This window comes from Doryrhamphus excisus, linkage group LG19 (assembly GCF_037039965.1).
Source record: "Doryrhamphus excisus strain RoL-2023G ecotype Guam linkage group LG19, RoL_Dexc_Guam_v1.1, whole genome shotgun sequence".
In the NCBI taxonomy this organism is placed as follows: domain Eukaryota; kingdom Metazoa; phylum Chordata; class Actinopteri; order Syngnathiformes; family Syngnathidae; genus Doryrhamphus; species Doryrhamphus excisus.
In genome coordinates this window covers 11,022,219-11,047,226 of record NC_136375.1, presented here as the reverse complement: position 1 = coordinate 11,047,226, position 25,008 = coordinate 11,022,219, and the positions used below count along the sequence as shown (strand labels likewise).

At 44.0% G+C, this 25,008-nt stretch overlaps 2 protein-coding genes and 1 long non-coding RNA gene across 8 annotated transcripts in view; 1 reads left to right on the top strand and 2 right to left on the bottom strand.

The window, feature by feature from the left end:
- The first annotated feature begins 147 nt into the window (after window positions 1–147).
- Window positions 148–11,298, top strand: armc2 (armadillo repeat containing 2). 5 transcript variants are annotated; one of them, XM_058057922.2, is made up of 18 exons: window positions 148–383; window positions 483–901; window positions 981–1,053; window positions 1,119–1,278; window positions 1,351–1,477; window positions 1,820–1,887; window positions 2,421–2,519; window positions 4,623–4,810; window positions 4,892–4,994; window positions 5,076–5,290; window positions 5,829–5,974; window positions 6,070–6,169; window positions 6,868–7,156; window positions 8,114–8,236; window positions 8,341–8,454; window positions 8,554–8,686; window positions 9,794–9,948; window positions 10,085–11,298. In XM_058057922.2, the coding sequence occupies exons 2-18, from the start codon at window positions 684–686 to the stop codon at window positions 10,201–10,203; spliced, it is 2,430 nt and encodes an 809-aa protein (XP_057913905.2). In that variant the 5' UTR covers window positions 148–383; window positions 483–683; the 3' UTR covers window positions 10,204–11,298. The 5 variants fall into 5 exon arrangements, 4 of the variants coding, with proteins under 4 accessions (XP_057913905.2, XP_078655417.1, XP_057913907.2 ...); XR_013630432.1 differs by lacking the exon at window positions 10,085–11,298 and having other exon boundaries at window positions 8,341–8,426; window positions 9,794–9,940; XM_058057924.2 differs by lacking the exon at window positions 148–383 and having other exon boundaries at window positions 752–901; window positions 994–1,053.
- On the bottom strand, window positions 2,659–7,724 carry LOC131107679 (uncharacterized). Its single transcript, XR_013630433.1, has 7 exons — window positions 7,239–7,724; window positions 6,855–7,152; window positions 6,491–6,611; window positions 5,799–6,350; window positions 4,913–5,188; window positions 4,592–4,840; window positions 2,659–2,909 (listed from the first exon to the last, which is right to left on the bottom strand). It is a non-coding gene; the product is annotated as an uncharacterized LOC131107679 (long non-coding RNA).
- The window catches only part of sesn1 (sestrin 1), a 47,266-nt gene continuing 32,833 nt past the window's right edge, over window positions 10,576–25,008 (bottom strand). Inside the window, exons 1-9 of one of the 2 annotated variants that reach the window (XM_058057927.2) lie at window positions 15,851–16,129; window positions 15,122–15,187; window positions 14,847–15,047; window positions 14,590–14,772; window positions 14,214–14,447; window positions 13,290–13,544; window positions 13,021–13,211; window positions 12,803–12,947; window positions 10,576–12,710 (exon numbers count right to left, since the gene is read on the bottom strand). In XM_058057927.2, coding sequence (XP_057913910.2) covers window positions 12,624–12,710; window positions 12,803–12,947; window positions 13,021–13,211; window positions 13,290–13,544; window positions 14,214–14,447; window positions 14,590–14,772; window positions 14,847–15,047; window positions 15,122–15,187; window positions 15,851–15,952 — 1,464 coding nt within the window. In that variant the 5' untranslated portion in view covers window positions 15,953–16,129 and the 3' untranslated portion in view covers window positions 10,576–12,623. Of the gene's footprint in view, window positions 12,711–12,802; window positions 12,948–13,020; window positions 13,212–13,289; window positions 13,545–14,213; window positions 14,448–14,589; window positions 14,773–14,846; window positions 15,048–15,121; window positions 15,188–15,850; window positions 16,130–25,008 lie in introns of those variants that run through there. The other variant, XM_058057926.2, reaches the window with a different exon arrangement.

The window sequence follows — 25,008 nt, the reverse complement described above, 5'->3', positions numbered from 1 at the left end:
AAATTGTGCAGATCAGTGAGCTACCATGAAAGAGGAGTCTTTTCACTACAATTTCTACTATTTACTGTAGACCCGTAGCTAAACATGCATGTCCAAGAAACTAGATATAGTTTCCGTCGCGCCTGTTTACGTGGCAGGCGACCGACGACTGATGATTACGTCACAACCCCTGAAGTCTGTCAGTTCGCAGCGGAATATTTTGAACACCCGTTGATTTATAGTTTCTATGCTGTCACACGGGACAGTTTTTTTAATGAGTATTTATTTGTCGGTAAATTGAATCCGCAATAATTTCCGGAGTCGTACAATTATTTTGTTAACCGGAAGACGACTTTTAATACTTTAACGGCAAGAACCACAGCGCACTTTCCTTGACGTGCACGGTAAGTTTGGAGATACTATTTTATTGTTACCGTGTGATACAACTAAATGTATCCCTTTTAATGGGAATGTGTTCTATTGTTCGTGTTTGTTTGTGCTAGCTACCACAGCAACATGTGGTCGCCATGGAGACGGAGCACACTGCGGAACTTTTACTCTTTTACACAATTTACTCCGAATCATCCATCCCAAAACAAAGCATGTGGTTTTTTCTTGCTTTAAGCAAACCTTACCAACAAAAATATAATACTCAAACGTTCATAATGAAGACAAAACCACTGAGCTAAGGCCGCAGCAGTCTAATGGGCGCCATGGAGAGGAAATATGAGCTGTGTGGGCCCTTTCTGCCAAGGAGACACCCCTCGTTGAAAACAAGTGCAGAAATAGTGGATGAAGCAAGACGCACCCTCCGAGCTCAGTCCACCCAGAGACCTTGCACCCCCAGGGATGTGCAGAGGCAACTTTTTGCAAGAAGCTCTATCCGTGCAGACCACAACAGCAGACCTTCATCAACCTTCAGGTTTGTCACAATCTTCTGAAGTTCCTGACAAGGCCATATGATGAGTCACGTTATAAAACAAAAACAAAAAACTTGACAGTCTCCACGCACAGAACTTTGATGTCTCCGACTCCCGGCCGAGTTCAGGGACGCGCCTCTCTCCTCTGGAGCATGTGAGTGACCTTTCACCCTCATGCATGTCCACGTACACAACACACAGTATCTGATTCCTCACCAGAAGTCCAAAGTTGCAGTTCTCAACAAGGATGAAAAGTTCTCCCCCAAACCACCCACTGAACCAGTGGACACAAAGAGGGGGGGGCTGCCGGTGACACGGGCACGTCTCCTCAGGGCGACGTCTCTCACCACATTGCCTCCTCTAGCGGGACATGCAGAGGGTAAGACAGCACTTTGACCTTACATTTACCACAAGTTACTTTCTACTTTGTCTCATCCTTTCTGTTTTTAAGCACAAGAACGATTGAAACTAGGCATGTCGAAAAAGTTGCCACCACCCCAAACTCAGGTCTGTGGAGACCACAATGAGATCCCTGGGGTTCCTCACAAACATGGTCCACGCAGAACCCAGAGTGAAAGGTACTTGGTTATATTCTTTTCCAAATCCCGTTTCTACAATGACAAAACATTCCACTGTTCTTCTTTTTGCCAGTAAAAAAGCTCTTTCAGTCAAAAAGGCTCTCAGTTAGATTAGAGTGACCACAGCAAGATGACCAAACCCAAGGTCTAAGGCAGGGATGATGTCATGACTGGTCCAACAAGGACATCTAGTGGTAGTATCTAGTATGTACAGAGTTCCCTCGTTTACTGTGGGGATAGATTGCCAAATAGCCTGCAATAAGTGAAATCCAAAGTAGCCACCCACTGGTCAATGTAGAAAACTACTGACTTCTATGTGTTTGTCTCTCCTGGTGTTTGCAGTAAGCTAACGCAGCCCAACGATAACACCACAGTCAGAACCACAGAAGGCGGACCGGAATGGAGAACTGGTTTGTATATATGATAATTAATTTATTGATTTCCCCTTGGTTATTTTATCACTTCAAATGTCCGTTAGTCCAACCTACACACAGCAGTTATCAACTCCGCAAACATACTTCGACATTGCTACTTCCAGCACAATACAATACCCGCCAATCACGGACAAAGCTGTGGCTTTAGAAGGCCACAATTTCCTGTGTTGCACAGAAGCAATGGGGTAAAAATGAACACGACTGACTGCAAGCTGCTGCGTGCACAACTTAGACAATGTAGCTGAGGACCGTTCCTACAGCAAACTACATGTATGAAGACTGTACAGTGGGACCTTGGTTCTCATCATGAATTTGTACAGGTACAGTCATCCTTGAATGTCTGGTCGTCATTGTAACCTGCTCACACACACAACATCCAGAAAGTTCAGTAGCTAGTGACCTTTCAATGGGGCCATTAAAAACACCCTGTTATGTTTTAGGACACCCAAGTTGTGAACCAGGCATGCATGAGTCTCATTTTCACCAGCAAATGTCATTCCACCTTTCAGATTTGGGGGATGGACAGACCACCGCAAGCGCAGTTGAAGACTCCAAGTGGGTTAAAATAGCGCCTCTTCTCCAGGAACTAAAGGCTACGGCTGCAAGCAGTAAGAGCCACACAATAAATGAAAGCTGATTTTTAAAAACAAAGTCATTATCAGGTCATACACTGGGCTTGAAGTCTCCATTTGACCTAAATGATGTTGACATCACCCCACGGTGTATCTCATATGTATTTGTGGGGGAAAAAGTCTTTTCAATGGAAAAATGTTTTTGAATTTACTGGCAGCCTTGTCTGTAAATACACTTTACATAGATCAACACAACAAATGTGGGAACTTTTAAAATCAACAGTGAGTATTTGTTCTACCAAATGTCCAGTGATAAAAACAAAAGGAATTGAGGTGTCTCACCTCAGGAAGACTTTTTATTTTACCTCACAAACACCCTGGCATCCACACTAGAGTCATGGAATTGTGTCGCTCCACTGACGTTTCCTAGAAAAGGGAGGATGTGGTTATGACTCAACACTGTTGTTCATTCATTTGTGCCCGTGTAGATTCAAACTTACAGTGAAGAAAATAAGTATTTGAACACCCTGCTATTTTGCTATTTCTCCCACTTAGAAATCATGGAGGGGTCTGAAATTTTCATCGTAGGTGCATGTCCACTGTGAGAGAGATAAACTAAAAAGAAAAATCCAGAAATCACAATGCATGATTTTTTAACAATTTATTTGTGTGATACAGCTGCTAATAAGTATTTGAACACCTGTGTATCATCTAGAATTCTGACCCTGAAAGACCTGTTAGTCTGCCCATTAGAAGTCCACCTGCACTCCATGTATCATCCTGAATCAGATGCACCTGTTTGAGGTCGTTAGCTGCATAAAGACACCTGTCCACCCCATACAATCAGTAAGACTTTAACTTGTAACATGGCGAAGACCAAAGAGCTGTCCAAAGACACCAGAGACAAAATTGTACACCTCCACAAGGCTGGAAAGGGCTACGGAGCAATTACCAAGCAGCTTGGTGAAAAAAGGTCCACTGTTGGAGCTATCATTAGAAAATGGAAGAAGCTAAACATGACGGTCAATCTCAATCGGAGTGGAGCCCCATGCAAGATATCACCTCGTGGGGTCTCAATGATTCTAAGAAAGGTGAGGAATCAGCCCAGAACTACACGACAGGACTTGGTCAATGACCTGAAAAGAGCTGGGACCACCGTTTCCAAGGTTACTGTAGGTAATACACTAAGACGTCATGATGTGAAATCATGCATGGCACGAAAGGTTCCCCTGCTTAAACCAGCACATGTCAAGGCCCGTCTTAAGTTTGCATATGACCATTTGGATGATACAGAGGAGTCATGGGAGAAAGTTTTATGGTCAGATGAGACCAAAATAGAACTTTTTGGTCATAATTCCAATAAGCGTGTTTGGAGGAAGAAGAATGAAGAGTACAATCCGAAGAACACCATCCCTACTGTGAAGCATGGGGGTGGTAGCATCATGCTTTGGGGGTGTTTTTCTGCACATGGGACAGGACGAGTGCACTGCATTAAAGAGAGGATGACTGGGGCCGTGTATTGTGAGATTTTGGGGAACAACCTCCTTCCCTCTGTCAGAGCATTGAAGATGGGTCGTGGCTGGGTCTTCCAACACGACAACGACCCGAAGCACACAGCCAGGAAAACCAAGGAGTGGCTCCGTAAGAAGCATATCAAGGTTCTAGCATGGCCCAGCCAGTCTCCAGACCTGAACCCAATCGAAAATCTTTGGAGGGAGCTCAAACTCCGTGTTTCTCAGCGACAGCCCAGAAACCTGACTGATCTAGAGAAGATCTGTGTGGAGGAGTGGGCCAAGATCCCTCCTGCAGTGTGTGCAAACCTGGTGAAAAACTACAGGAAACGTTTGACCTCTGTAATAGCAAACAAAGGCTACTGTACCAAATATTAACATTCATTTTCTCAGGTGTTCAAATACTTATTAGCAGCTGTATCACACAAATAAATTGTTAAAAAATCATGCATTGTGATTTCTGGATTTTTCTTTTTAGTTTATCGCTCTCACAGTGGACATGCACCTACGATGAAAATTTCAGACCCCTCCATGATTTCTAAGTGGGAGAAATAGCAAAATAGCAGGGTGTTCAAATACTTATTTTCTTCACTGTACCAGACACTTAATTTCCAATGTAATCCCCCAGGGAGCTCTGAGGCCTCGCTGGAGCATCTGTGTGACTTGTGTGTCAGTCTCCATGATGCCCTGGCAGAGGCTGGCATGCTGGGCCATCATGGCTGCAAGAAGCGCTCCACCATACTACGAACCCTGTTTCAGCTCATTGACCTCAACTCTTCGCGGCTTGATCTGCACATCGCCGAACTCTGCCTCGCCGTCAGTTCTCAAAAGTCCTCCATTAGGATGCTTGTGAACAAAAGTGTGACATTTTATTTGCTATCACATTTTTTATTTCAGTTGCGTGTCAGCGGGAACAACCTGCTCAACATCTGTAAGCTCGTCTTCCAGATCAGTCGCAATGAATCCAACGACGCCCTCTTCCAGGACAACTCAGTCATAGGTGAACTCAATTCTGTTTCATGGGCACAGGCCGGCACCACATGAATGTTAACTGTGCTGTGGATGGTTCCCTTCCATGTAGACTTCCTGCTTGGACTGTTGCTCCGCGAGGAGGTGTCTACATCTGGAGAAGCGTTGTTTTACTGCGTCGGCACGCTCAAGTTTCTCTCGGGAAACACTGCGATCATACGCCTCCTGTTGGACAAAAACTGCATGAGAGTGGCTCAGAAGTTCGTACAGAAACTCTGCACTGTTGACGATGCATTCTTTACAATGGCTGGACACATCTTAGTGCAGGTGCGCGCTCTGTTATTGCTTTGCAGCCACTAGAGGGCATGATTTTATCATTGGCCGTTTAAGTACTGCACAACCATTGAAGTCTAAACTTTTCCCACCTAAGAGCCACATACTGAATAAAATAAAACAATGCATGGTGCAATTTTGCAAAAAAAAAAAAATCCAATATGCTAAGAATAAAAACATCATTATGTTAGCTTTTGGTTATGATAAAAACTTCAGCCTTTGGCGTATTTGTACCATACAACAATGGCATGAACGGAGTGAGCCCTTTTGTCAGAGTGCAGATTAGTGTAACATAGTAGAAATTAGTATTGTCATATATATTTTTTCATTGTACTTTACTAATAAGTAATGTTAAAATGGTGTCTCTTCCTCATAGCTCCAAACATTCATGTGTCTCGCAACACCCCTAAAAAAGAACCACTGCTGACCGGTTATGTCCAAAAGTATTTAGACGGTTTACCTTACACCACAATGGATTTCAAATATGTGGTCACATGCTAACCTCCACCTCTCTGACTTTTGGCCTCTTCAGCTGACGGCCACCCTGAGGAACCTTGCTGACCATCTTGAGGCCCGGCCGCTCTTTGTCTCCTACTCGCTGATGTCACAGCTCTGCTTGGTGCTGCAACGCCATCGCCAGGACCAAGATGTCTGTACCAATGTTTCTAGAATATACAGGTAGCATGCTTTAGATGGATACTATGCCTGTCATTGAACTGGGCCCACATGTTCTGCATGAAACAGTAAATTATGTGGTGCTTTCTCCTCATCAGTAAACTCTCCTCTTATGCGGAGTGCCGCCTCTCACTGGCTGAGAACCCTGACTGCTACCATCTATTTTTAGAACTACTGAGCAAACATCACCAAAAACAGGTGAGTCGGCAGGGTGTCCTGGGAGGCCTTGCGGTGTCTCAGCCTCAACAGATGAGCTTCGACAGTGTTCCTGTGTACTTTCCCACCAAGATGTTTACGTACATCTAGTCCAAGCACATTTGTGTGCAGCATCCTGCTGTGTGTTGACATGTAGTAATCCCGTGACTCAGCCAAGAAAGGTCTAGAAAGGAGGGGAAATAAATAATAATAGAACAAATGGGCTCCTCCCTTGAGCATGCAATCTAATATGACTCATAGGGTGTTAACATTGACACACACATGCGCATTCTCCTGACGGGGCAGTTTGTCCTGTCCTTATACCTGTCACTGAAGGCTCATGCGAGTCAGAGGTGTGTGCTGCCATGTGACAGATACAGCGGTGCCAGGACATGAGGGAACATGCGGGTAGTTATCGGTCGCCTCCTTTGGGAAGTGTGAACACCTGCGAACACGTTAGCAAAGGAAACCAGGTTGACAGTAGCGCTTACTCGACAAACTTAACTACTACTGTAAATCCACTTATAGGCCACAACATTAGGTACATCTGCCCAATCCATAGAGGAATTCAGCCTTTACAACGATAATATGGCTCAGTTTTGAGGTATTGATTTAACAAGATGTTTATTATGGTGGTTGTAGTTTATATGGGTGCAAATCATTATCCAGCTGACGCATAGTGCATCACCTCTCCACCACAGGACCTTGTCGTGCGACTCCTCTTCACGCTGGGCAACCTCACGGCAAAAAGCGACGAGGCTCGTCAGCAGCTCTTCCACTGTGAGGATTGTGTAGACACCCTCCTGCGGCTGTACGACGACTACCAGCTGAGGGAGGACTCGCCGGCACCCACTGCGGCCAGCGTACGGGAGGGCGAGGATGTGCTGGTGAAGCTGGTCAGGGTGCTGGCCAACATGTGCATTCATCCTGATGTGGGCGCGGCGCTGGCCAGCAACACCACCTGCATCCAGCTACTAATGGAGACGCTAGGTAAGACATAAGCAATTTCAGTATTGGTGATGTCACAGCAGGAATCAGCTGCTTCAAAAAGTAAAAAGAGGCAATGACTTACCGAATGCTGGGAAGAAAATGTTTCAATTTACCGGTGGTGTTTTTTTTTTTAGTTTCTGACGACTAAGCGCGTCACAGTGCTGTGAGATCAGGATGTTCTGTTACACCTCCCAGGCTATTTGTGTGTATGTGTGTGTGTGTGAAATTCTCCCGTGTGGTTACATGGTTCCAGGCGAGGCTAGGCTGATCTTATGTGTGAAATTCTTGCTTTCTTTGATGTTGCCCCCGCACACGCTAAAATCAAACATCTCAGTAGAGACCGGAGTATCATATTTTGCCCCTGATAAGAATAGCCACATATAAGTCAACATTCATTCATTCATTTTCTACCGCTTGTCCTCACGAGGGTTGTGGGGGTGCTGGAGCCTATCCCAGCTGTCTTTGGGCGAGAGGCGGGGTACACCCTGGACTGGTCGCCAGCCAATCACAGGGCACATATAGACAAACAACCATTCACACTCACATTCATACCTATGGACAATTTGGAGTCACCAATTAACCTAGCATGTTTTTGGAATGTGGGAGGAAACCGGGGTACCAGGAGAAAACCCACACATGCACAGGGAGAACATGCAAACTCCACACAGAGGGTGGAATTGAACTCGGGTCTCCTAGCTGTGAGGCCTGCACACTAACCACACGGCTGCTGACTTCATTTTGAATCCAGATTTGCATTATACTTCTCTGATTTAACACAAGACATCCCCTTGTCACTGAGGTACACAACTCTTTTTGTGTAATCCAAACTTAGAAGAATCAAAACAAAACTTAACAGGTCACAAGTGCTGGATTTCTGCAGTAACATAAAACCACTTCAAAATGCAACATCTACACACCATGACAATACCTGTGATATTTATTGTGTGTCCATATCAGAGCTGAGGTCTGTGCAGGAGAGCGAGGAGTTGATAGTGAACGTGGCCGCCACCATCAACAACCTGACCTTCTATCACAAAGACAGCTCGGCGCTGAAACGCAGTCAGCTGGCCATTGCGGAGTGTAGGACAAAAAAAAAGAAAAACAAATATGAACAACACAGATTCATGTGAAACATGTTTATGTATATATATTTTTTAAACCCGGTTTCCTTGTTCTTCTATCAGTGATGCTGAAGTTGATAGTCAGCTCCAACATGGATGCCATCCTGGAGGCTACCCGCGTCTATGGAAACTTGTCACAGACCAAAGAAGTGCGGGACTTTGTAGTACAAAATGAAGGTTTATAAAAAATAAAAAAAACACACATTTATGTTTTTTTTATATGGCTGCTAACTGGTGTGTCCTTACCTCCTCGCTCTCCTCTTGCATGGCCGTCAGTGCACAGGTTTGTGGTGACACTGCTGGACTCTAAGAACCCTGAAGTCTGCTTCTCGGCCTGCGGGGTCCTCACCAACCTGGCGCTGGACCCTCCAAACCGAGGCCGTCTGTCAGTGGAAGGGGCTGCTGCAAAGTAAGCTTGTGTATCCAGTTGGACAATGTTACACAATGTGTGGTGTTAATTGCATTTGAGTTGCAATTGGAATGTTCTTTTTCTCTTGGGTGCCCCTCGAGTTGTATAATAATACTTAAAAAACTTAAAAATACTTATAAAACACAAACACATTAATGCGGTTTACAAATAGACGCGTGCATACGATTTGCATATTAATCAGCTGAAAAAACATTAGTCGCTAACGACACGGGTTGCACATAATCATCAAGCAGGGGCTAGCTTTAGCTAAGCGATTTACTAGCAGTTCAAAAAAAGACGTTGATTATCGCAACAAAACGTAGTAATAACTTGCACTTACACATATTTGTCCTGTTCCACAATTTAACAACACCGAAAAACACAAAAATAACAGTTTGACCCACCTGAATTAAGGGGAGAATCGTCTAGCAGGGGCTAGCTTTAGCTTAGCGATTTACTAGCAGTTGAAATAAAAGACGTTGATTATCGCAACAAAACGTAGTAATAACTTGCACTTACACATATTTGTCCTGTTCCACAATTTAACAACACCGAAAAACACAAAAATAACAGTTTGACCCACCTGAATTACGGGGAGAAATGGAGAAAACCACAAGCATACAGCAAATAACAGCCGGCACGTGGGCAGAGCCTAAAACCATCGATTACCGCTCAATTGATCGACTTGCTATTTGGTAACATGTCTTTGATTATTTTTTTTTGTGTGTAAGACAACCTTTGTTCTGCTGGACGTCAATGAAAATACTTGTCTGTATTGTCCTTTTTTCTTTTGGCGCTGATACTGTTAGCTTACAAATGCCAAGTGTCAAGTGTAGCACTTTGTGGCAACAGGTAAGCCACGCCCACAAAAGTGCTTGTTTACAAATGTTTACAAAAAGAATGTAACAGAATAACCAACCAACATCACCTTATTTTTAGACAAATGTATTGCTTAGACTATTATATTTCATAGATTAGCTGTATTATTGCTGATGCTACAGTGCTACACAATGCAAATAGTGTTGAGGCCGGTCAGGGTTGTGTACAACAGACAACAATCCCTCCTTTTTTTTTTCCATTCGATGAGTGTGTGTTTGTGTGTTTTAGGCTAACAGACTGTCTGCGAGACTTCGGCGCAGGTGACTGGCAGCTGGCGGGCCAGGTGTGTCAGGCCTTGTGGAACATGACAGGCGGCGGGTCAGAAAAGCTTCTGGACACAAAAGAGGGACGGTCGCTGCTGGAGATCCTCACGTCGTACTTAGGTTGGTTTTGGAGCGGGATATTGTACGGCCGGGATGGCTGCAACGCATCATGCGACGACAACGCATCCTCCCATGATGCATTGCGGTTGCAGGACACGAGTGTGATATCTCACCATCTCATGTCGTTCCTCCTCAGATGAAGACAAGGTCCTGAAGTGGGCGGGAAACAAGGACGTGAGTGGCTACCACAGAGAGTCCTGGGAGTTGGACTTCCGACCCGTAGCCCAAAAACTGCTGACAGAGATTGTGACATAAAAAAAAACAGGTGATTCCTAACAGGTCAAAGGTTCATGCATCCTCAGGTAAACATCAAATGTTTTTACTAGTCTACCAGCTGTACTGTATCACAGCTAATGTGAATGTGTTCTTCTATTAAGTTGAGCCTCTAGCATCATGTCAATGTTATTTCAAGCACTTTAAAAGTCAATTCCTTTAAAGTGAAACTGATCCTTTTAAAGTGTCTTTGCACATTTATGTAACAAATTGGCAATTTTATGGCATTGCAGTCATGGATGAGTCATTTTGAGAATCTGCCTCATAAGCAAACTGTTTAAGTGTGTGTGTGTTTGTGTGTGCATGTGTGAGAGATGCTTGTAAAACAAATAAAACAGCAGGAAGCAAGACATGTTTAGCCTCTGGAAAACCTTTATTATTAGTACACAGACATGGGGCCCAGGCAGTGCTTACAAGTAGCCTCTAAAAGTACAGCATTTCAGTCACATTACATCAAAACAAATCAGGAACGGCACTTTTGTGTACAAACCTTAAAACACTCTTTACATCTCATGAACAAACAATTCAGTGGGTTGATATGAAATATGAGCTGACGTTGAGGTTGTTTGCTTTGTAATCCTATAAATGAGATGCGAGTGAAGGCAGTTTTGGGGATAGTGATTGTGCTGGTGATGATGTCGTAACACAAAATGTTTAATTTGGCTCTCTCACGTAGGGAAATGTGATTCCACCCCCCCTCTGTGTGAGGTGCATGAGAAACAGTAAGCTGTTCCACTTGCACCTCAAACTTTGACCTGGATCATGCCACTGGGGCAGAGGAGATGGGATGAGTCACATGGTTATCCAGCTGACCGACACTTGAACTCAACACTAGCCTAAGCTCAGTGAGAATAGCACGATCGCCCGTTTTTCCCATTTCCACTTTCCATAACAATGTGAACCTCATTTAGTGCACTTTCTTGCACAATCCTCACTGATGATTCAACCAAACAACTTTACGCTACAAATGATACACAATTCAATATCATAAATTTATTTTTTTTGTAAATTTTTAATATATTTTCATATAAAAAGTGTCAGTAACTGACATCAGTCAGAAGTTTGGAAAACAAAAACTCTCCACTCTTTTTCCTCCCCAACAACTTCCAATGGTACCATTCTTTTGTCGTCACCACCCCATCGAAACGTTTATCTCTCTTAATCCACCCTCAAAAAAAAAATGCAGTACTTGTTTTAGTGAACAAAACAACACTTACTTTTTTGTTTTTTTTTTACAAAAAAGCTGCTTTTGCACTAGTTAAGCTTAATAAGCACAGCTACATCCTTTCACGTTCCAAAGCGACCGCAATCGGAACAATGGCAGCCTGGGGGAGAAAAGGAAAAAAAAATATGTATATTTTTAAAAATCAGTCTGTGCTCACCAAAGAGCACTTTGGAGAAAAAACAGAAGAGGTATTTCTTTTACTGGTAAAATTCACACCCTCGAGTGTGACCAGGCAGCTGGGATAACACGGAAGACAGCTAGCATTGTGTGTGTGTGTGTGTGTGTGTGTGTCGCTGGGGCAAGAAGCCCTGCCCCCTTGCCAGAAAAATAAAGATATTGACAAAAAACAAACAGTTATCACAATAGAGCTACAGCAGAAGCAAGAAGTCTCCTTCAAAGCGCCTCGCCTTTTTTTTTATGACACATGAAATTCAAAAAGCTACCTTCTCTCGCTCTCATACACACACTCTCTCTCTCTTTCACATACACACGGTTAACTCAAAAAGGGCTCAGTGTTCTTTGAGTCTCCACACACTCCTTGAATTAGCTTACACAGACATTTGGGATAAGATGGGAGGGGGTTAATGCAGTGGATTGCAAATGGATAGGGACTATGACTGAGAGTTGGGGAGGTAATTTTGGGGTGGGGGGGCGGGTCAATATGACCCCCTCCCTTCCCGCTGAATACAATTCAGGGGAGCAGCAGCATCAGCACACTGCAGCATATGAACACTGCGCTGGATCGTTCAGGCACACGTACGGTGGCCCAAATGTGATGCGTCCCGTCGCCTGTTACCACGACGACCGCATCTTCAAACAAGATATCAAAAAGAAACTAATAACAGTAATAACAGTGCAGACGGGTTGTGGCTGCACAGCTTTTTTTTTCCGAGAAGGGTCTTCAGTCAGGTGGAAGAGGGTGGTGCATGCTGGAATACTCAATACTTGGGTGCCTGACATCCAGGATGCCCTCTGTTGGACACTTTTGGCACTGCAGGCAAAAAAAAAAAACCCAAAACTGTGCCTGTGACAAGTTTTTGTTCTGATCTTCTCAGCATCCATCTTCTCCATCGAGCAAACCCTTACCAACATGATTTCATGAAATGTCTCACATTGAGAAATGGCATGTAATAAAAACTATATATAAAAAAAAGACAAAAAAAATGCTGAAAGCACTTCATGTCATGTAGCGAGTGATGGCTCTCAGAGCGTATAACAGTTCTGCTTGCATTCGCGCTTCCATAAGAAGCAGATTAACGTGGACCTGCAGGGAGTGACCAGAAACAGGAAGTTAGTGATGCTAATGTCATTTTTTTTTAAAAAAAAGGCTTCTCATGTGAGGAGCGAGGCGCTCACCTTCTCTGAGTGCTGAAACTGCCTCCAGAAGCTCTCATACATTCGTTTGGTGGTCTTCTCTGGACTGCACACCATAGTCTTGATGTAGATCTTAAAGCTACGGTCCAGCAGCTGGTTGATCTCGCCGTAGTCGTAGTCGTCATACCTGAAGAAGGCACACGTTAGGGTGAGAAACTGCAGTATTGGTTAACGTCCAAGCTTCACAAACTGCTGCTGACCTGATTCCGAACATGCAGTGGATGTAGTTCCAGATGGCCCTGCGCAGCATGCTGGTGTCCACGTCTTTGTGTGTGGCCATGGTGTTATAGGTCAAGTTGTACGCCATTTGAAACTTCTCATCCAGCATCTGACCCACATCGGGATACAGCCTGTTCACCAAGGAGAAGCCGTGGTCCTCCCAGCTGTAGTCCTGCAGAAACGTACAAATAGATGACTCATGCTCATAAAACAGGTGGAGAACATTCATACGTGTGTTTTTGGACTCTACCTGCACTCTGAAAGTGGGCACGTGCTCCCCCCTCCTGGAGAAGTCCTTGTAGCCATAGCTGGGGTCCTCAAAGTGTCGGGAGATGTCCCTGGAGGGCACCCACTCCTCGTCCTCGGCCGTGACCACCAGCATGCTCTCGGTCTTCTCACGCTCAAAGCGAGTGGCCATCTCCTCCTGGCTGGCCTCCTCATCGTCACGGCACTCCTGCAGCTGCTTCATGCGCTCCATCAGCACCTCCACCTCGCTGCACATCTCCTGAGCACACATTTTCACATTCGTGTCAAAAAAATAAACCGGGCCTTTTCAATAATTTCCAAAAAAAGCACATTTGTCCGGGGAAAATTATTTCACAATCACTCAGTTAAGCAAAGTGGCACGTGTTTGGTATGATGGTAAAACATATTTGGAGGCTGTCAAGCACATGCCAAAACAACAGATGGCACTATAGCATAGAAAGTAAGCTAACTTCAGAACCCTGAAGAATGTCATGTCTGCAATAGACACTATATTCAAAAAATAAGGAAGTAGAAATATCATGTCTGAAACTGGTGTGGGCGACCACTGATGTTAAGCCGCCTCCAACTAGCGGTACATTCAGGAACATGAAAATAGAACTAATTGGAGACATGTACATTAAATCAGTGTAGATTTAATGCCAGGCCAAGTATGTGACGGCAAGTAGTACTTATTAGTAAATATTTAACATGATTTACACGTTAAATGAAAAAAGTCAAATTCAGCTACTTAATACTGCATGTGGTCAAAGCGTTTTTAAAATACTTGCTAATTCTACATTTTAACACCAAAAAAGACTTTCTGTGCAATGAAGTACTTTCAATTCAGTGTATCGCTTCAAAGCTCTGGTATTATGATGACCCCACCTTTAGGTCACCACGTAATTATTCAGAGAGACAATGGCCTCACCTGGCTGCCAAGACTGTCATGGTGATTGCCGTGGTTGTTTCCGTTAGCGATGTCGCACACACAGTACTGGCTAAGAGAGGGTGGTCTGAAGGTATGGCCGCCGTCGCAGTGGATCTCTGGCATGATGCCGCAGCCGAAAGTGAAGGAGGCCAGGGAGTGGTAGTGCGTGAGGAGGACCACGGCGTGGATGAGCTCGGCCAGGGACCAGCTGTGCTCCTCTGCCTTCAGGAGACCCTGGGAAACAAGGAAAGTTAAGAATATGAATTTTTAAAGCCACCCTTAAGATGACCTTCACAATAACACGCTGGCCGTGATCTCAGCTGTTACACAAGAAGACTTTAACACCTCGCGGGCCAGACTGTAGCCACTTTCTCACCTCGATGTGCTCCTTGGTGAGCAGCCAAGGACGGTGGGCCAGGATTTTGTTGATCTCTCCCAGCTGCTGCAGCTTCTGCGGGGCTTCGTCCAACCCGTTGAGCCACTTGGGGTCTCCTCCGACTTGGAGGAAGTCGTTCACGTGGAGATTGACCAAGTACGAGCACTGGTGTCGAGCCGCCGCCTGCGTTCATGAAAGAAAAAACACCACGACTGTAAGATCAACGTCAGAAAGCGGAGGGAGGGCTGGGGTCGTACCATGATGCCGATATAGTGGCGGTAGTGCAGCGACAGCGGCCCGTCCATCTGTAGCAGGTAGTGCTGCGTCCGCAGGAAGCTCTCCAGGTACTGCGGGTGGAAGCCCATCACCAGGGAGATGTTGTCAAGGCGACCGAGGGCGGCGAACGCATCCTCAAATATCGACTGTGTCCTGGTGTCCACTTTACTGACTTGGAGAATCTTTAGCGGGGGGAAATAAATACTGCATAAACACAAGAATTTCACTTTTTTTTCCAGTAGTGGTGTAACTGTACCTCTTTTTCAGGGATAAATCTACTAGGTCCGTTCCCCAGAGGTCTTGGGATCCTTATTCCTAAATCCTGCAAGACAAAAGAAGATGTTTCTTTACTGTCTTTAATTGTATGACGCATACTTTTTTGCTTATTTGACAGTTTTGGTTGTCAATAGATGTCAATTCAAGGACTAATGTGAGAAACTTGCCCAGGAAGTGGTTATTATTTCAGTATAAAATGACTGGACATGTCCACTCAATACATTATTCATTTTAGTCAATCAGAACCTTTTCATCAATTTCATTATATACCAGAAATTGTTTTTAATTATTTAGGACAAAGAGTGTAACATCCAAAGGACAGTTTTGTCATGTCCGGACATGTCCACCCCTACAGGATTGAGCACCAAAAAAAGATGAATGAGATGACCAAGAAATGTCGTTAAATGAGCTACAACAACCTGATTAACGATTCAACAATGACAGTGACAATGAATGGTGACTTGTTCAACGTATGGACGGCGTATTGTCGGATTGGGGAACGGGAGAAAGGGTTGGGGGGGGGTGCGGGTTCCCCCAAACTTGCCTGATAAACAAGTCCGGACAAAAGACTGCACTGCAGCTCATATTCACTCGAAGGAAAAACAGTCTCCTCAAAGCATCCATCAACTGACACTACTCCAAACCCGAACATTAGACTTAGGACAAACGTTTTGTGGAGTTTGCACGCCGAATTGCATCGCTTTCTTACCTTTTTGCTAAGACGTTCACAATGGGCACATATCTTGAACAAGTCTGTCACCGCCAGCGAACAATTCTCCACGTTCTCCGACGGTGACACTGCTTGCCTCATGTCGTGTCCTGGTTACACTTTGGCTTCTTTCGAACGTTACTTCAGGAAAAAAAAATCCTAAATGTTCCCCTTCTTTGTTCCTGGAGGCGCTGCGTTCAAGTGCCCTGCTCGTCAGCTGTTGCAGCAGCACAGGCAGTACAGTCCTGGCCCCCTCTTTGCGCATACATTCGGTAAATAAGTCGAGGCTCGTTCGATTGACACACGAGGTGGCCAATCACGGCACGAAAACACACTCGCGCTGACCAATTGCATGTGAGGAGCGTTGGAGGGGCGGAGCTAAGCGTGAGGAAAGAGGAAGGAGGGGACCAAAACGTGAGCGGAAAGGACAAGCCCCCCTTTAAGAAAACATCATCACTTCTCTCTCTGCTTCTTTTGTTCCCTGCTGCCATTGATCATGATTGAATCTGCTGTCATTGTGTCTGCAGCCATTAATTAAAAGCTGATCATAATCAGCAATAATCAAATCAAGGTGGAAGGGATCACTTTTAAGATATATACTAGTGTCAAACCCGCTTTGAAAGCAGCAATCTTTATATGAATCGGGGATATAATGAAGAAAGAATGGGTCTGCTTGCCACTGCGGGGCCATTTAAGTGTGCATGGCAGCCTCTCAGACTGCAGATAATGTCATCCTTCCACTAATCAGGCAGCTGAAGGACTCCTTTCAGAGCTAGGAGGTGAGAGGGGGGGGGGGGGTAGAGATAAGGAGGCCAGCTCTTATGGCTTTGTTTATCCCAGCCTGACAATAACACTGGCACACTGCATTACAGCTTTATCACACAGCGAGAAGGTCAATTATAATACACGGGAGCGAGACACGGCATATTGCCACAGATTTTTGGTGGCAAACAAACAACGGAAGCAACGACGTAGCTTCCCCTGTGGCTCGGATGGCACCGACATGAGGAATAAACCTCCATATGGTGCACAATAGCAAAGAGTGTGTGCAACAACAAGTCCGTGAAAGGGGTTAAGGGTCACCCAATAAAGAAGCAGACAAACAAGCTATATTTGGTGCAACGAGCAACTCCGCTCTGTGCACTTTGAGCCTGTCCGGCCAGTTTGGCAAGCGGCTGCATGGATCGCTACATCTGACAGTGTTCAGCAGGTTCATTGTGTGGATCGAGCCAGCCGTCAGAGAACCCCCCCCCCCACCCGCCTTCCACCCTTCCCCTTCTAAACTCCTGTTGCCACAGGGTGGGGTGCGGGGCAGAGGTAAACACGTTCCCAGGGCTGGAGTCAGCACTCCCATGGCTCAGCAAAGCTGCAGAAGAGAGCTGGTCAGCGTTAGGGCTTACGATACAGCAAACACCCTTTCACATAAAAAAAAAAAAAATGCTTAGGCTCGGGGGTCTGGCTTCACGGACGCTATTGTGAGGGTGCACGCACTGATGATTCCACGGGGGGGCGAGACCACGGAACTGTTGTTTCAGCGTTTGGGACACTTCTTCACCTCTGAGAGCTTGTCCATGAGCTTCTTGCAGTCGGCTTGTTGGCTTGCTCGCCACATGCAAACCAGATGTTGTAAACAAGTCCCGCAAAACAAGCTCGTACTTTGGACAGAAATATAAATACTCCAGTATGTGGAGTGTGTTACACAAGAAATTCATCAAATTATTTGCCAAAATATAGTCAACAACAATCACTAACAAAATAACAATGTCTTCCAGGCATCAGTAATGTTACGGGACATGATGTTAGCTTACTTCCCTTTCACGCTACATGGAGACTGGCTACTGAACCAACATGCTATGGTTGTTTTAGCGATATTATGGACAAAATGTAATTATTATTATTATTATTATTAACTCAATAAGCCCAGAGTGGAACAACACTCCGGAGACATACATGCTACTCCATGCAAGGTCTGCTTAAATAATGTCACACTTCATGCTATATTTCATGTTTCCCCTCAATGAACCGTAGCTCCCACAGTGCCCGGCAGCACTCATGCACACCGAGACTATGATGCCACCATGCTTGACCGTAGGCAAGACACGATTGCCCTCACAACTGACTACTCCAGAGTCATTTCGATAGTACAGCAAGTAATTCATACGCCCATAAAAATGTCACTTGGAACCAGAATGTACAGTACTTGTGTCCTCCACGGCACAGTACAGCTTATAAACAAAACACCTATTGTCCGTCTATTAATCTAAATGTCAGCTAAAGTGTTAGCCATGTCACACACACACACTCCGTCTTGAGTGGCAATGTGCAAACAAGCTGATCCAAAGTTCAAACATCACACTTGTTGGGACACATGTGGATGTTGTTTGACGTGAAAAGACAAAGCGACGGCACCCTGGAGATGTGACGTCGTGTAAACGAGTCAGACAAGAGGTCACAGTGCCATTACAAAGCTTTGCTTTAACGTAAAAAGTTAAAAGTAGGAGTAAGGAACAAGTGTAAAGTTTAATTTACTGAACAAACGTGCTACACAATAATTGCACAAAACTGATTAGGATTGAGATTACATACTGTAAGGTGGACCTGGCTGGTCAGTAGTCAGTAATGTACAGTAATCCCTCGCATAATTGGTTCCAAATCCAACTGGGAAATAGAATTCCGTTTTAATAAATTGAATAATTTCCTAGTTAGGGCATTGAAAACCTGTTGCTAAATATGATTTTCACCATTATTAGAGCCCTGTAGACATGAAATAACAACCCTATAGTCACCTTTACACTTGTATTACCCGATACAGTAGATGTAATCAGAGAAACATGAATAAGACTTGTGCTTGTGTCTATCAATAAATGTCTTCTGGACAGGAAGTTTAGTTTTAGCTGGAGGGCAGCCATGTTATTATCACGATAATGACTATTATTATTATGTTGTTGTTATTGTGCCTGTTGTGAGATAATATAAAACTGAATATAAAAAAAAACAGTAACGTATAGCAAGCACATTGCCTGCATAGCATCACTCGATAATAAGGTGTGAAAAGATAACTTTTATAGGCCAAACACGACAACAGATGTATTTAGCAGATGTAATCCTAACATGGTAATTAATAACAGACAGCAGGGAAGATGACTCGTGTAACAAGAAAAACAAAAGTGAAGACACACTGCCAAACCAGCAAAAACTCTGCACGTGTCTCGCCTTTTGTTTTGTCAAGAAGTGAGAATGCTGCAGCTCCCCCCCCACCCCCTTTCTTTTCCTGAGATGTTCAACAAGTGCCAGAAGTCCACCAGACCAGTTCAAACCTGACCTATGGGTGCACGGCCAAGAGGAAGCAAGAAAAACTCTCGAAACTCGACACAAGCCCAGCAACAGGCTTCTACCAATCACAGGGCAGGACAACAGTGAGAGGAACCAATCTCGTCCGCTCTCTCAACCACTCACTCGCTCGCTCATGCTGTTGTTTCTCTAAAAAGAAGAAAAAAAAAAGTTGTGCAGAGGTATGAAGTTCACAGCGCAGCCTCATCAGGTTTGCGTGTTTCATAGAAAGTTGAACTTTTTTAATGGTGGATTTGTCAGACAAGCTAAAGAATGCAACAATTACTGAGGATTAACCCTTATCTGCTCATTCTTACAGGCCTCAATCTGCACCCTTATGCTGTATATCAAAATAAAGTGTTGTTTTGTTTGTTTGTTTACATGACAGCAGCGTGTTTGAAGATAAAACCATAATGTGTCTCAAGGTGGACATGTGCAATAATGACAGTAGTTCCCAAAAGTCAGTACACAACTCACACTTTATGGCTTTATATCTGCTCAGGGACAACTTACTGTCCGTGCATTTTTTTTAAAATGGAGTATGACTGCTAAATAACCCGACATGGGGTCAAAGAAAGTTGCAAGTGCCAGGAAGTTGATTAGAAAAGTGAATTCATTTTCACCAGGATTATTTTCCATTGTTTTCTGCATGTAAAACTATTAATTACACTCTATAAAATTTATTTATAATCATAATTTGGGGTATCTGGAAGGGATTAATTGCATTTGCATATTTCCTATGTGGAAAATGCTTTGTTTTTCACACATTTTAGTTTCGGTCTGACCTTTTGGAATGAATTACAAAAGCCGAAGCACCACTTTACTTATAATGCAGTCAAGGGAGTCGGGGCCACCAGAGGGAGCTCATGAGCTCCTGAGGGGGCGGCTGCAGATGGCAGCCATTGGCCAATGAACTGTTCTGCTGGGAATACTGCATTATGGGAAGAAGTTACAATAGTTGCTGTTTGTATTTTTCAGTACGAGCCTTTATTCTTGTCACTTAGACAGAAGTACAAGCGAAATAGTGCAATCATCCGTCCATACATATACAACATGCAGTGAAACAAGGGGTGACAGGACGGGATGATTGGGTGATGAAGGGGGGGAGGAGAAGGGGGACAACACTAGGAACACTAGGATTCATATAGGTACTTTTCTTGTATATTTCGTATCTACCTTTTGTGTGTTAAGTTGCTGTGTGATGATTTTAGCCTAAATCTAAGATGACACTGCGAGTCAGCCTGTTATACTGAGTAATGACCAGTTCCGGTGGGTCAATAAGCTGAAGATGAGGCACCAGGCTATTTTCCTTGAATAAAGAGGGGGCAAAATGCTTCTTTTGATAGGAAATAATAAAAAAAGGTCGCAACAATGTGAGACCATCAATGTGGGAAAATGCAGTGTTGCCACCCGCCCCCTGTCTTCTCTTTGATCCGTGTGTTTTCTGGCCAACTTTACTGAGCAGCAAGGTGTGGAGTGGAGTGGAGCCCCCCCCCCCCCCCCCCCGCTCCCTCTCCCGAATCCAGTGAGTCCTGGACCAATATGCAGCAACACTGGGAGGAAGCGCTGTTCCCAAGTTTCCATGAAATGCAGAGGAACTTCAGAGACCTCAGGGAGCACATAGAAAAGGTGGGGGTGGGGTGGGGGGGGGCTTGCTGATCTAACAGGGACAAAAGATAACCGTTCTATTATGGCTTTATTCACACAGGCGTCAACCTGCATAGTTGATTTCCTAAATAAGCGAAACATGCAGAGCATTACAATCAAGGGGGGAAAGGCGTCGGCCTGCTAACTCTATGTGCATGTGAGGAAGAGCGAGTTCCCGGGGATGTTATTCCAACAGAGGCCTGGGCAGCTGTCACAATACAACACGCTCCATGAGAAAGAAAAGCAGAAAACACCAAAAACCATCCCTTACTAACTTTAGCACCAACTGTCAGGCTCTTTCGATGAAGAAACCCCCGAAAGAGATAACGCCAAGCTCTTTTAAATCTAGGCCAAGCTTATCTCCACAACGTCCAAAAACATGAGCCTTACAAAAGCTGACCTCATATCAGTAAAGGGTCCCGGACAAGCCCAAAGAAAAACAGCCCGATTGTGACGCTGGTGTTCAACTCCTGGCATGAGCAGCTGTTTTCCCTTTCCTTTTTCTCTCTTGACTCTGCTGACTGATCAAAAATGACTCATCTCCACGAGGAAACTTGCCAAAATGTTGTTGATCGGCCTATAATTGTGCACGGGCACCGTTCACCCACCCCCACAAACAACAAAAGGTGGTGATCCTTCACTCTTTCTTTGCCAGCATGATGAGTCAACACACAAAACCGGTGATCAAAATGTCAGGCGATACACAACAAGGCCATAAAAGCTGGATGGGTTCGTTTTAAAAAGGGACGCCTCAGCACTCAGGCAAGAGGTGCCATATTGGACATGTATCCAAAATCTAGACACTTTACAAGTGCTCTAAGCTGTAACATTTAAAAAAAGATTTTACTATCAGATTCCTAAATGTCTTCTATCATATGACTTGTCTGAGGGTCACTCCTTATGTAATAGAAGAGGTGACATTCCGCAGAGCACTGATCCAGAATGAAGAGCACCAGCTTAAAACCGCAGACCACAACACACCCTGATAAAGTCTGATGTAACACATCAGGAAAGATTACTAGCCTTCATATTTACTCTTCCTCCCCTTCTCGACTCATCCATTCACAGTATCTCACATACCATTGTAATACATCTTAAGGCACAATAGCATAGAAATTAACTTTAGAGTAGTCAATGCTGAGCTTGAATACAGTTTAAAAAAATGGCGTGTATTTGATTTTGAGTCCAAACTTTTTCCACCGAAGTTCTACATAGTGAAAAATAAAAGGATCCAAAGGACATATTGATACTTTGTGAAGGCAATTGTGTAGCTATGCTAAGAACTTTAAGAAAAAATATGCATCTTAGCTTTGTGATATAGGTGAAAAAGCCGATGAGTCTCGACGTCATTGCTTTTTTTCATTTTTTTTAAATTTCCAAATATGTTCACTTAATCTTAGTCAATTTTCTTTTTGTTATATTATGACTTTGCATGGGTTTTCTCCGGGTACTCCGGTTTCCTCCCACATTCCAAAAACATGCTAGGTTAATTAGCGACTCCAAATTGTCCATAGGTATGAATGTGAGTGTGAATGGTTGTTTGTCTATATGTGCCCTGTGATTGGCTAGCGACTAGTCCAGGGTGTACCCCGCCTCTCGCCTGAAGTTATGCTGGGATAGGCTCCAGCACCCCCGCGACCCTCATGAGGATAAGCGGTAGAAAATGAATGAATGAATGATGATTATATGTGTATTAGTCCCCCAACCTACTTTTCAAATATTACAACTTTATTTTTACTATTATTATTATTTTTGTGTCATAACATTACAACTCCTAAAAAGTAACACTATGCCACTAAAATGAAATGATTTTTCCTTGTGATTTTTTTTCCTATTGATATTTTGACTTTATAATTTTTTTTTCTTTTGATATTTTGACTTTATGGTCGCACGGTGAACAAGTGGTTAGCATGGAGGCCACACAGTCAGGAGATCGGGAAGACCTGGGTTCGATTCTCCGCTCTGACATCTCTGTGTGGAGTTTGCATGTATACTTTTTACCGCAGCCTGACATGACATTTACATCATAATATTATGACATAATTTTCTTAAAATTACAACTTTATATTTTGACGTCATTGGTGTAAAATGTGTGTGGATTTTTCAGTTTTTGCTGTTTTCTTGATGAATTATATTTTTAGAATGTGCCGCAAAATGCCAGCCACACCATTACAATACAAAGTGTCCTGTTGGAGATTTTGGCTGGCGGTGGCTGAGGAAGTGATATGGCCTAATCGCTGCCCTCAGTGTCTGATTTCTTCATTAAAAGGCAATGAGCTCCAGTGCTGAATGGCAGGACAAAAACATTCAGACAGGACCTCAATGGAGTGTGACGTCATGCGGCATCCGGCCCATTAATTTTTCATCTTTTATGACAAGCGTGATTAGATGGAAACTCGATGGCCCCCGTCCTCTTTGCCACCATTGTTGTTTGCCATGTGTAACATTTCCAGCAATAATATTACGGCTAGTGTTTCTGAATGAAGCATCAGTTGTTGACATAGCCTTTACTCTCCACCCTTATGTGACCATCTCCCACATGAATACATGTTTTGCAGGCAATGGCGGCCCAGCTCGGCGTGCTACTGATGACAGTTCCAGATGATGCAGTGTCAATAATATGGGCCAGTGTTCCATCCTGGTAGCGTCTGTGTCATTTTTAGCAACACGAGCGGTCCTAACCAAGCAACACTTATGCACACACTATGATGCATTCACTGGCTTCTATTAGTCGTTTATACATACATTTGGTGAACCGCTCAGGTGGGCTCGCACCACAGACGAGACGGTGTCCACCGCGGTGAGGCAACAAGTAGACACACAAACATGTGCTGCAGTCCTCTGGAGACTGCACCCCGGTAGAGTTCCTCAAATATGACAACATGAGCACATGACATGAGATCACGGGGGTGGACAAATGTAGAAAATGCTGAGGTGGACATAATATGTCGCATGTACAGACAGGACCGCTACTGCATCACTACAGTTTATTTGTATACAGATTCTTGACCTTTCCAAACCACCAGTGGACCTCATAACCCTGACAGCAGAGTGTGTGTGTCATGTGTGCGTTTAATGCCACAGGTAGTGTCACACATATTTGCACTGTGGTTAATCTATTACAAAACTGCAGAACCAGGAAAAGAACGGTTGCTCTTTCCCCTCCCACCTGCCGAGCATCTTTCGCGTGGAGCTCAGTTGAAGAACTCGTTTAGGGATGAAGGCGGAAGTACTACAGTTGTGTATGTATGGAGTAAATGGTCTTAAAGATGGCAGCAGAAGTAGTGCCCTCAGTTGACATCTGCCACGCCTGTTGCAGAACGCCAGTTACAGCGGCGGCTTTGTGTAAACAAACAAGTGTGAGGTAATTCTTTGGCTGGTGCTGCAAAATATTCCAACTAGTTATGCAAAAGTACCTTATTTAATAGAAAAAAAACCCTTCTTAAAATGAAGCCTGACACAGTTCATTACCATTAACGCTACAGGCCCACATGTACTGTAATATGGGCCCTTTAATATACGGAACACAATGAGGAAGTCTACTTGGCATTGACGTCATGGCAAATAAAACCATGATGAGCAGATTTAAAACAACGATTCCGCAATCTCAGCTAAGTTGCCACTGAGTCAGTATCCTTCGGAAGTGACTGTGCATATTGATGTACTTACGTGGCAATGAGGAAGGAAAGTCGTGAGGATAGTACAGTGTAGGGTAATTTGCTAATGAGGGTTAATTCCATAATTTTTTTTTTTTTGTGATTTAACTTTTGGTGTCTTTCGTCTTACAAATACAGTAGTTAACTTCTACTAAATTCTGTCTCTTCGCTTCCCTGCTGGTTCAAGAGTCAGAGAATGAGTAATTGTATTATTTTTAGTTTTATTATAGATGGATTACCGTAATAACTGATGTATAAGCTCCTACTTTTTTCTCTGCTGCTTGTATAGCGATGCAGCTAATTTACGGCTAAAAACTGCACCTCCCATGATGCTTAGAGTGCAGTTGCAGGAAGTAGTTACGTGGATGAGTAAAGTGGAAGCTAATAATCACATTTTGACGTCTTGTGCAGCGATCATCTTAAGTAAGTTTGCTCAAGTGTAGATTTACTACAGCTTCTGTTTGGACTACTCAGACCGCCAAAAGTCCACTATCACAAACGGGTTTTGAAAGGCTGGACTACTGC